The sequence below is a fragment of the Haliotis rufescens genome, unplaced genomic scaffold, assembly GCF_023055435.1.
Source record: "Haliotis rufescens isolate VD_foot unplaced genomic scaffold, xgHalRufe1.0.p SCAF_5, whole genome shotgun sequence".
In the NCBI taxonomy this organism is placed as follows: Eukaryota; Metazoa; Mollusca; class Gastropoda; order Lepetellida; family Haliotidae; genus Haliotis; species Haliotis rufescens.
The window spans coordinates 13,476,812-13,489,427 of NW_025964223.1; the positions used below are offsets into that span (position 1 = coordinate 13,476,812).

The 12,616-nt window shown below is 39.0% G+C and overlaps 1 protein-coding gene across 1 annotated transcript in view; it reads left to right on the top strand.

The window, feature by feature from the left end:
- The window catches only part of LOC124138299 (HIV Tat-specific factor 1 homolog), a 57,630-nt gene extending 45,239 nt beyond the window's left edge, over positions 1-12,391 (top strand). Inside the window, exons 7-8 of the mRNA XM_048383920.1 lie at positions 1,284-1,373; positions 8,572-12,391. Coding sequence (XP_048239877.1) covers positions 1,284-1,373; positions 8,572-9,162 — 681 coding nt within the window. The 3' untranslated portion in view covers positions 9,163-12,391. The remainder of the gene's footprint in view (positions 1-1,283; positions 1,374-8,571) is intronic.
- Positions 12,392-12,616: the final 225 nt, after the last annotated feature.

The following is a 12,616-nucleotide window of genomic DNA, read 5'->3' on the forward strand; positions in this document are numbered from 1 at the left end:
AAGTCATAAGGAATGGATTGTCGTAAAAGGCGACTAACGGGATCGGGTGGTCAGGCTCGCTGACTTGGTTGATGCATGTCATCGATCCCAATTGCGCGGATCGATGCTCATGATATTGATCACTTGATTGTCTGGTCCAGACTCGATTATTTACAGACCGCCGTCATATAGCTGGAATATTGCTGAGCGCAGCGTTAAACAACAAACAAACCTAACCTAACCATAAGGAATGGGTGCATTGTCAGAAAGAAATGGGAACATTAGTGACTTGTAGTGTAACTTAGGGCTTGGACGGGTAACTCGGGTACTCGGGTCGGGTGGGTCCTGAGTCGGACCTGGGTACCCACAGTACTACCCGGACCCGTGGTTAGTCACGTGGCATATTGTTTAATGACAAAAAATCACTATAGCTCAGTGGTTACACTACAAGTCGCTAATGTTTGCATTTCTTTCTGACGATGCATGCATTCCTTTTGTATATGTTTGAGTAAAGATAAAGCTTCAGTCAACTTCAGTGTATGCATGATTTGATCGTTTCATAAGAGACCATATATCTATTATATGGTCTCTGGTTTCATAAATGTATCTAAACAGTTTTTGCCAGGGCTACAGTTAAACTATTCCCAATTAGACATTGTGTTCCCAAATCTTGAGACCTACAGTGGATACCCGAGTAGGGTCGGGCAATAGGGGGTCGGGTACCCGGGTAGTAAATTTGGACTCGTCCCAGCCCTAGTGTAACCATAGAGTTTTTTATAATTTTTTTCGTTAAACAATATATCACGTGACTAACCACGGGTCCGGGTTGTCCTGTGGGTACCCGAGTACCCGACCCGAGTACCCGAATAACCCATCCCAGCCCTAGTAATAATGTCTGTCAGGGAACTTAACTTCCATCATCCATTGAACTTGTAGGTACACGTACATGTATACATTCCGTGGTATGCGCAGAATCCAAAACACATTTAATTGCAAACAATGTGGTCGTTTCAGACAAAAATGTGAATACTTTCCCTGTCCTCCAAAACGTAACATGTAAACTTTTCAACAAATTTGGTTTAATAATTCTATCGCATCCAATAAAAATATTGGAACATGCAGTTAACCAGAGTGACCTCGTTGTTTGTCTGTGTCGTGAGACAACCAGGGTACAAAGTGTCCACACTCTCCCAGCTCCCTGTGTTGCCCAGAGCATGGTGAAGGCATGGGAAAGTCTCATGTTCTCATGCCAGTCCTGTCCATATGGCCACACTTATATTGTAGTATGTTTTGGTTTGTTGCAGGAAAATCCCATGGTGATTAATGAACTGCGGGATGATGTCAGGTTGGAGGCTGCCAAGTTCGGGGAAGTCAAGAAAGTCACTGTGTTCGATGTGAGTAGGCCAAGCGAAGGCCGTAATGTTGTGTTTGTTGAATGTTTGTTGAATGTTTGTGCATCACTTGAACACCAGCCCATTGCTACAGTTTGGGACATTTAATTGTTTTTTGTTGTTTAATTGTTGGATTAATTGTTATAACATTGAGATACAAGGGACAAGATTTGATTGCGCAAACGTTCCAAGTAGCTCGCTGACTTGGTTGAAAAATGTCATCGATCCCAATTGTATGGATTGATGCTCATGATATCAATCACTGGATTTTCTGATCCAGACTCGATTATTTACAGACCGCCATCATATTGCTGGAATACAAATTGCTGAGTGTGGCACTAACAACAAACAAACCAACAACAACCATAATAAGTACTTTAGATTTATTTGAATTTGTGAACATGATAGATTGCAGATTATTTCTATGTTACATGGTTCATTATTTGAAAAAAGTACACTAAACATTTCTGTGATGTTAAAGCTTTCAAAATCATGACTTTTAAGGAAAGAGAAGTAAACAGGGAGTGCCTTACATATTTACTACAATACATGAAATAATGTTCTTTATCTTCAAAGACTGAGCAGTGATCACAGATGAATTGTTTGATAGGCATTACTTAGAAGTTAACGGATGACAAAGTAGACAAGTGTCTACTTTAACACATCAGATGTTGAATTACACATTAAAGTCATGAAGTCCTTGCCATCAACCTAGTGTTAAACGTTAAAGATTTGGAGGTCCCAAAATTCAAATACCACTGGAGAAGACCTCAAGGGTCCCAGGACTCTCCTTCGTTTTGAACACAAAGTGTGTAAATACCTGGATGAAGTTCTTGGAAATTGTTTTGCCAATCAAAATGTTTGGACCTCTCTTGGTAGATTTCGATCCATCTTCCCGAGGCAAGGGAGTTAACTAACTATAAAAGTCCAGTTTCCACCCTTGCCGAACTAGCCTGGTATTATGGAGTTACATTTTGGCTGGACTAACGAGTCTATGCATTATCCAATTAAAATCGTGCAACGAAATCAAAATCTGGTTCGTAAACTGTCATGCAGATTTCGGTCGATTGCAGGATTTGCTAAGCATGTGCACTGCTAACTCGTTGTCAAGAGATATTTTCTAAATCTTTTCATGTTTTTAATCAAGGTGCTCACGTCATTTGATGCACTTCACGATGTAAGACAATAAATAGATCTTGATTATTGATCAGATCGTCTTGACTGGGTGCCGCCGTTTTGTTTGTGGCAAATACATGTGATACGAGAGGTGTAATCTGATTGGTCCATAGGAGAGGTATAGAAAGGAAAAAACTCGTAATGTCCACTGGTGGCGCTACGATCGAGCCCAGGAATTCCAGCATAGTTCAGCAAGGGTCTAAACTGGACTTTTAAAGTCAGTTAACTCTCTTGCCTCAGGAAGATGATTTCGATCTGACTGGCAGAGGGGCAGTGGGGTAGCCTAGCGGTTAAAGCATCTGCACGTCACGCCGTACATGGGTACAATGTGTGAAGCCCATTTCTGGTGTCCCCCCGCTGTGATATTGCTGAAATATTGGTAAAAGTGACGTAAAACCATACTCAATAAATCAATCTGATTGAGTATGGATGGAAGGACATTAGACAAAGAGGGCCATAAGTCTTGGTGTTAGGGAGGGAAGTGGTAGACTTCACAAGTCTCTAAGAAAATAATTATTAGATTAAATCATAATTCCTAGATTATATGAATAATAAGAACAAGTTGTCCCTTTTAAAGACTGGCCTCCTTAGTGCTGTCTGCTTATCTAGACTTGCCTTTTATTATGATAGAATTACTATAGATCTCTGGACTTCATTCAGTAAAGATTTGGAGCAAGGCTAGGGGAGTGGGGTAGCAAAACACATGCGTTTGATTCCATACAGTGGAAACTGCATTCTGTATGTTCTCCACTATTGTGAGGGCGGTCGGGTAGCCTGGTGGTTAAAGCGTTTGCTCTTCACGCCGAAGACCCGGGTTCGATTCCCGACATGGGTACAATGTGTGAAGCCCATTTCTGGTGTCCCCCGCCGTGATATTGCTGGAATATTGCTAAAAGCGGATTAAAATCAAACTCACTCACTCTCCACTATTGTGAAATATGTGGAGGATACTTACCTTTTTTCGCCAAATGACATGTTTATAACATGAGTGATATTTCCATGAGTTGCACAATCATGAGTGCAAGTGTCAACTTGTTTAGATCACAAGATGAGATATGATTGCTTTTTTCAAGAGAAGTCAAATGTTTTGTATTCCTTACTGATTTAAGTCTGAAAACAAGAGTCATTGAGGCGGACTAAATTTAGTTGACTTAGTGAAATATTGATTTTATGTTTTCACATAAACACAGTCTGTGACATTACCCATTAGTCCGAACCCTGAGGCTTGAATAATATGTTTTCAGTCTAGTAAGTTCTGAAAATAGTATCGGTAATGCAAATAATAACACCAAATTTAACTGTTTGTTTGTTTGTTTGTTTCTTGTTTAATGCCACTCTCAGCAATATTCCAGCTATATGACGACGGTCTGTAAATAATCAAGCCTGGACCAGACAATCCAAGGATTGATATCATGAGCATCGATCCACACATTTGCATCAATCATGCATCAGTCAAGTCAGCGAGTTCTGAGCACCCGATTCTGTTATTCGTGTCTCCTTTTACGACAAACATGGGTTGCTGAGAACATATTCTAACCATGATCTTCACGTGTGGGGGCATGGGTGGCCCAGTCATCTAAGGCGCTGCGATTCACTGTGCAGTGTTGCGTCCCTTGGGCACCCCAGAAGCCTTTGATTGCGGGTTCGAATCCCGGTTCACCCCGATTATGTTTCTAGGTTTGTCAGCACAATACCCGTGCTCGTGGGTTTCACCGAAGTAAACTGACACGCCGTGATATAACTGGAATACTGTTAAAAGCGTCATTAAACCCAACTCACTCACGTGTACAATTCAACAGAAAATGATGGTAAGAGACAAGTTCAGGCTAGTTGTCCCAAAAGTATTTGAAACAGGCTGTAAACATAGTATTCCATCATTGATACATAATAAGGTGTAATATTGATGTATTATTGCCCAAAGTGAAATGGATCCCTACAAACTATCGTATGTTGGAGTTTGTCCTGATAGAATCAGATAGTATTAGACAGACTATTTAATCTTCAAGAAGGGTGGGGTGTTGTTGGCTCAGAAAATATCCCATCAAGTGAAAAACATTATTTTGCTTCACTATTTTGAGAAGTTAACAGTTTGCCTGATGTAAGTATAGTAGCTGAGATTCGTACATAAAATGTCATTGGTTTATTAAAATCAACAGGTCTTTATTGTTTGAAATTAAAGATATGGAAACAAATGCAATTGATGTTGATGGCTTCATTATGTGAGAAGATGTAGTGAAATAATTTGTTTTCATGATTGTGGACCATTTATATTTTGTGTGGGTAATTTTCCAAAGAGTATATTTCTTTCTTGAGTGTGTTTGGTACAGTGCACGTGAAGTAGTGTTTTTCATCATCAGTGGTTGAACATGTAGAGCATAGCCTCTGATGTAGTGGTATGGGTGGGTTTGTATGTCTCCCAAGTTCTATATTTCATTTACAGTTACTTAATCTTAGTTTAGAAAAGTGCACTCGATATTTTCTTATTTTACAGAAACTGAGATAGGGTTCTAATTTTATTTCGTTTTTAACTATCCTGAATGTCCTAAGTTTGTTTCCTGTGCTTCTAGTTGCATTTACATCTTGAAGAGATTCCTTGAAGAGGGAGTTGAAATTCAGATTTTATTGTCTCTTTGAATGCTACCAATATGAAATCTAAATATTGAAATGCACTTTGATTACAATGCCCCTTGATTGATTCACCTGATACAGAAGTTGTTATCCATAAAAAAAAAAGATAAAAAAAAGAAAAAAAGTTTCATGTCTTTTCCTTCCAACTTCTACTGAATGCCTATCGAGACTTCATGAATAACTGTTGTCAATTTACGCAGTAATCCTTTTGTACATCAGAAAAAAATATAAACACTGTGTGGTGTCTGTGGCACTTTAATGTCGCCTCAGTGGGACAATTACTGTTCTCATAATGGCCAATTTATTCACTTTTTGTAGCATTGTAACCATATGGCCTGTCGTAATTGATGCACCCAGTGGGTGCGAGATGTGTGGCTTACCTCACTGCTGATCATGTTTGAAGCTTAGTTAGGGGCCTTTATTTGAATGGTAATGTCACGGCATGAAATGAAGTGCAGGTCAGACGTGACTGTAAGCTGATATTAGGTGACTGTAGATGGCTGGGCTGGTGATGTGTGTGGGATGCCATATCATGTGAACACACCGAGGGACTTGACATCTAGAGGGGAACACATCCGGGAGCTCCTTGGCTTCTTGTTACCAGTGTTTATGAGATTTGGCTTCATCAAGAATTTCGGTTTCAATTAGCTTCGAAGGGAATTTGAGCCATGGAGCTAATGTTGGCTTCCCGGTTTGATTCAAATTAATTTGTTTTGTTTTTTTCAAAAATTAAGTTAAAATCTGTCAATTTTGATGTTTCATAATTTCATAGACTTCAGTTGTGTTCTTTGTAAAGAATGTAGTTAAACTAAATTAACTTGCGCCCTTAGTTCTGAGGAATAAATATATAACGTCAACGCAACAGAATAACCAGTCTTACTGTAGTAATTTGCATATCTCTAAAATGTACATCATGGTACAAGGTGATGTTTTGCCCTTGTATGCATGGTACAAGGTGATTTTTACAATTATGTACAAAGTACAATGTACAACAGCTTCACAGTTGTATGCATTGTACGATGTATAGCAGTTTTACGGTTTTGTGCATGGTACAATGTATAACAGTTTTACAGTTGTGTGTATGGTACAATGTATAACAGTTTTACAGTTGTATGCATGGTACGATGTATAGCAGTTTTACAGCTGTGTGTATGGTACAATGTATGACAGTTTCACAGTTGTATGCATTGTACGATGTATAGCAGTTTTACGGTTTTGTGCATGGTACAATGTATAACAGTTTTACAGTTGTGTGTATGGTACAATGTATACCAGTTTTACAGTTGTATGCATGGTACAATGTATAACAGTTTTACAGTTGTATGCATGGTCCAATGTATAGCAGTTTTACGGTTGTGTGCATGATACAATGTATAACAGTTTTACAGTTGTATGCATGGTACAATGTATGACAGTTTTACAGTTGTGTGCATGGTACAATGTATGACAGTTTAACAGTTGTGTGTATGGTACAGTGTATGACAGTTTTACAGTTGTGTGCCTTGTACAATGTATGACAGTTTTACAGCTGTGTGCATGGTACAATGTATAACAGTTTTACAACTGTGTGCATGGTACAATGTATAACAGTTTTACAACTGTGTGCATGGTACAATGTATAACAGTTTTACAACTGTGTGTATGGTACAATGTATGACAGTTGTATGCATGGTACAATGTATAGCAGTTTTACAGTTGTCTGCATTGTACAATGTATGGCAGTTTCACAGTTGTATGCATGGTACAATGTATGACAGTTTCACAACTGTGTGCATGGTACAATGTATGACAGTTTTACAGTTGTGTGCATGGTACAATGTATGACAGTTTTACAGTTGTATGCATGGTACAATGTATGACAGTTTTACAGTTGTGTGCAAGGTACAATGTATGACAGTTGTATGCATGGTACAATGTATAGCAGTTTTACAGTTGTCTACATTGTACAATGTATGGCAGTTTCACAGTTGTATGCATGGTACAATGTATGACAGTTTCACAACTGTGTGCATGGTACAATGTATGACAGTTTCACAGCTGTATGCATGGTACAATGTATGACAGTTTCACAACTGTGTGCATGGTACAATGTATGACAGTTTTATAGCTGTATGCATGGTACAATGTATAACAGTTTTACAACTGTGTGCATGGTACAATGTATGACAGTTTTACAGTTGTATGCATGGTACAATGTATGACAGTTTTACAGCTGTGTGCATGGTACAATGTATAACAGTTGTATGCATGGTACGATGTATAGCAGTTTTACAGTTGTGTGCATGGTACAATGTAGAGCAGTTTTACGGTTGTGTGCATGGTACAATGTAGAGCAGTTTTACGGTTGTGTGCATGGTACAATGTATGACAGTTTCACAGCTGTGTGCATGGTACAATGTATGACAGTTTCACAACTGTGTGCATGGTTCAATGTATGACAGTTTCACAGTTGTATGCATGGTACAATGTATGACAGTTTCACAACTGTGTGCATGGTACAATGTATGACAGTTTCACAGCTGTATGCATGGTACAATGTATGACAGTTTCACAACTGTGTGCATGGTACAATGTATGACAGTTTTATAGCTGTATGCATGGTACAATGTATGACAGTTTTAAAGCTGTATGCATGGTACAATGTATGACAGTTTCACAACTATGTGCATGGTACAATGTATGACAGTTTCACAGCTGTATGCATGGTACAATGTATGACAGTTTCACAACTGTGTGCATGGTACAATGTATGACAGTTTCACAGCTGTATGCATGGTACAATGTATGACAGTTTTATAGCTGTATGCATGGTACAATGTATGACAGTTTCACAACTGTGTGCATGGTACAATGTATGACAGTTTTATAGCTGTATGCATGGTACAATGTATGACAGTTTCACAACTGTGTGCATGGTACAATGTATGACAGTTTCACAACTGTGTGCATGGTACAATGTATGACAGTTTTATAGCTGTATGCATGGTACAATGTATGACAGTTTCACAACTGTATGCATGGTACAATGTATGACAGTTTTATAGCTGTATGCATGGTACAATGTATGACAGTTTCACAACTGTGTGCATGGTACAATGTATGACAGTTTTATAGCTGTATGCATAGTACAATGTATGACAGTTTCACAGTTGTATGAATGGTACAATGTATGACAGTTTTACAGCTGTATGCATGGTACAATGTAGGAAAGTTTTACAGTTGTATGCATGGTACAATGTAGGACAGTTTTACAGCTGTGTGCATGACGTAAGGTGAGATGGCATCACAGGTATGCATAGCTGGGATGGTTTGTGTTGTTTTCGGGATAACCCTGACTGAGTGCCAAGATATTGGGCACATTATGGCAAAATGTTATGGCTTTGTTTACATGTTTCAGCGTAACTCTGATGGAGTGATCTCGGTGAAGTACAAAGAGGCGGAGGAGGCAGATAAGTGTATCGCTGGACTCAATGGCCGCTGGTTTGCCCAGCAGAGAATCATTGCAAGTGCCTGGGATGGAGTCACAAAATATGAAATCGAGGAAACCGAGGAAGAAAGGAACGCAAGACTCCAAAAGTGGGAAGGTTTCTTAAATATAGGTGCTTCGACCAGTTCTTCCCCTGGTGCTTCTTCCTCAGTCACATCAGATTCTGCAGCTTCATCAACAGTTGCCATGGATACATCATCAGTTCCTGCTATGACATCATCAGTCTCTGCTGTTACATCATCAGTTCCTGCTGTGACATCATCAGTTCCAGCAGAGACCAAGAGTAAAGACAGTGGGGAAAAGGTTGAGGGTGGAGGGAAAGAGGGGGACAAGGAGGAGGAGGAAAAGGAGGAGGAGGAAATGGAGGACGAGGGTGAGGAAAAGGAGGACACGGGTGAGACGAAGGAGGACGAGGGTGAGACGAAGGAGGACGAGGGTGAGGCGAAGGAGGACGAGGGTGAGACGAGGAAGGAGGGCAACACTGAGAAGACCAGTAGCTGATAGAGATAATGCCAGAGGATTTCTGATATGCTGTATTTCATATGAAATGAAAATTATGTTCAACAAAATGAAATGATAATTCTGAGGATAACTTGTTACAGTGTGTAACAGTATGGGTTTTGCTACTGGTATACTTCTCAACAAAGATTAATAACCAGTAGTATGATACATTGTTTTCATGTGAACCACAATCAGCCAGGCAGTTGTTGGGGTTACTTATCACATATAATGTCAACTTTAATCGTCAATCATGGGAATGGTGCGGTCTTTCAATTTTGACTGTTCTGTGCCCCATGTGGAACTGGGAACTGTCTCACATTGATTGGTCAGGGGGAACTCCAATTATCAGCCAGAACAACGATTTTAATTGATTTAATATTTAGGATATGGGTACAATGATGACCTGAAACCTTTCTAGACTTAGAATGACCAGACTGGTTGTTGATAAGATTACAATTCCTAATTGTCAGAAACGATAAGTATTCTAAGCATATTTGCAGTTCTGACTATATTGACGTAAATATGCCTATCTATATGAGTCCGACGGACAACCTGATGTCTCATGTTCTGCATACAAGCGCATTGTTTTGCTGTTAATTGTGTCTACACACTGGAAAGTATCATGTCTTATGCAGGAGTTAAAACATCATGTACTGTTCCGTTTCAACGAGTTGGAGGAGGGAAGTAATGGTTTTTAAACAGCAGCATTTTTGTTGTTGAGGTTGTTTGGGTCTGTAATTCTGTATGGTGAAGCAGTAATCTTGACAGCCCCTGAACCACATTATTTTCCCTTCCACCCAGCCCAACTGTAATGATATATCCAGAAATGAAGCAAGTCTAGATTTTCCACAGAATCTCCATCTCAGTGAGGCTCCTTTTCAATTTTTGTAGGTGCTTGTTTTTATCAAAAATATATATTTTCAGAAACTGAGCGTTAGCCTAGTGAAGCAGGTGTATGTGAAGATGTAATTGTTACATGAACTTTCAGAATTTTATACACACATAGTAAAGGAATTTTATGTATATTTTGTATTTAGTAGCAATTGTAGACAGGTCATGAATATATACTCCTTAAAAGAAGCTAAGTAACTCGCATGACAGATTAACTGTAGTAATATGAAAGAATCAGGTGCTCTTAACTTCATTTGAGTAATACATCTTTGTATTTGTAACAGGACACACAGCCATTTGTTTTTTATTGTGCGTGAGTTAGATTTCACTCAGACTCCAGTGGTATAGACAAGTGTTCACTGGTTGGCTAGAGACCAGTGTTAGTCCCATTAATAGGTACAGACGGTGTGTTAAGTCTGTCTCCGTGTCCCCTGCTGGTACAGTGATAAAGTCAGTGCAAACCACACTCACGGACTGCTGAGGAGAGGGTAGGGAATAAATGAGTGTATTCTTAGGATTAAATCATATCACTGTGTTTAACCATTTAGTCTCACAAAATATGCTGATTAATAAATTGCAAATAAGGCATGTGTGACATTGAAAGGGAGTAATTAGTGCCACAATGCTACATACTATCATGAACAGTTATAAAATGATTACAGTGCCGTAGCCAGCCGGAGGGCAGGGAGGGCTGTTGCCCCCCCCCCCTGGATTTTTTATAGAAAACATTTTTCCTTGGGAAAGTTAACTTGAATAAGAAATTAATAATCTTATTTGCCCCCCACTGTAAAAAAAGTTAACTACGGCCTTGGATTATTTGTATGAATGTTTATTTCTAATGGTCTTGGGGCTCATGTTCTTCAGTGTTCAACATAAGCACCCTGAAATGTTGAATGCACAAATCAGTTGTGTCTCGAGATTCAATCGGTACAGCATCTACTATCAAGGGCCCCAGGACCCCCCTTTTTGTCAGTTATTGGGATGTATCCTACTCATTAGAAGTATATTATGATATACATATTTTGTTGAAGGAGATTCCTATAGTATTAGGAATTGTACTAATTTAATTTTGGAAAACTTTATTTTCGACATGATTTGTTTGTTGTTTAACGCCGCACTCAGCAATATTCCAGCTATATGACGGCGGTCTGTAAATAATCGAGTCTGGACCAGACAATCCAGTGATTGACATCATGAGCATTGATCCACGCAATTGGGATCGATGGCATGCATCAACCATGTCAGCGAGCCTGACCACCCGATCCCGTTAGTCACCTCTTACGACAAGCATAGTCGCCTTTTACGGCGAGCATGGGTTGCTGAAGACCTATTCTACCCCGGATCTTCACAGGTCTTTTTCAATTACAAAGTTTATTTGGCACGACTGCAGTTTACCTGGCACAACATATGGTGCATAAGGCTCTTGCTTTACTGATCTTGTGGGCCTCTTCAATCCTTAGGGTTTGTTGTGTTCGGGTTAACCCAAAGTCTATCCTTAGGCTTGAACCCCTTTTCTGGTCATTACGATTAGGTACCACTTTCTGATCGAACACCCCTTCTCAATCCTAAGGGTTGGGTACCACTTGCCAATCAAACATCCCTTTACAATCCATAGGGTTAGGTACCCATTTATGATCATTTGGGTTAGTTGTGAGTTAGGGTATGGGTTAGCTATCTCAGCCATTTTTACGAATTAATCCAATTTCAGTACAAAGTCTGTACAAATGTTATTATGTTGCAAGTTTTGCTGAGAAAAATGGCAAAGTGGATTCAATTAACTCATTAGCCTAGATTAGCTTTGTGAGTTTGGCCCGACTGTGCCGTGCTAACTGAAATCGCAAACAATGCGCCTGGTAAAGTGAAGTACTCCCTTTATTTTTTTCAATCTTTTTTTTAAAGCCGTCATCAGTGAGAAATTAGGGCAATATTATTTTGATTATTTTGTCATGTTTCTGTAGCCCTCAGGTTAAAAGATTGGGATGGATGATAGCATTAAATAAAACAATCATTTATTTGTCCATTACCGTTTATATATGCATATTTTCTGTACATTTTTGTAATTGAAAATTATTTTTTTTTTTGTGGAAGTTGTAAGAATAGGGTCAATTTGGTGACGAGATATCTGAAAGAATTCTTCATGTTTTGTGTGAATCTAAACAGTTGCCAAGGGCACTGCTTCAGAAGCAAGTTATCAAACTTGATGTTATCATGGTTATAAATGATTAGTTTTCCATGTTATCCATCTACTGTTAAGGAAGATATAAAAAATATCTAATTTGATGATGTTTTGAATGTAATGCACATTTTGCATTTTGAATAATAAATTGTTTCCAACTTTTTCTTGTTTTGTATTCAAGTTTCATCAAGTCCAACATTCTTTTCCAGATGTTTGAGTTTAAAGAACACTACCATTCAAGACAAATGTCCTGCTGATTTGACCATGCAAGCAAAAAAAATACATTCAACTTTATGGATAACATCTTCTGGTTTATTGTCTCCCGCCACGAAGTGGAAGGGGGATATAGGAATGAGTGCGGTCTGTGTCACGTTTCATTTCCGGAGC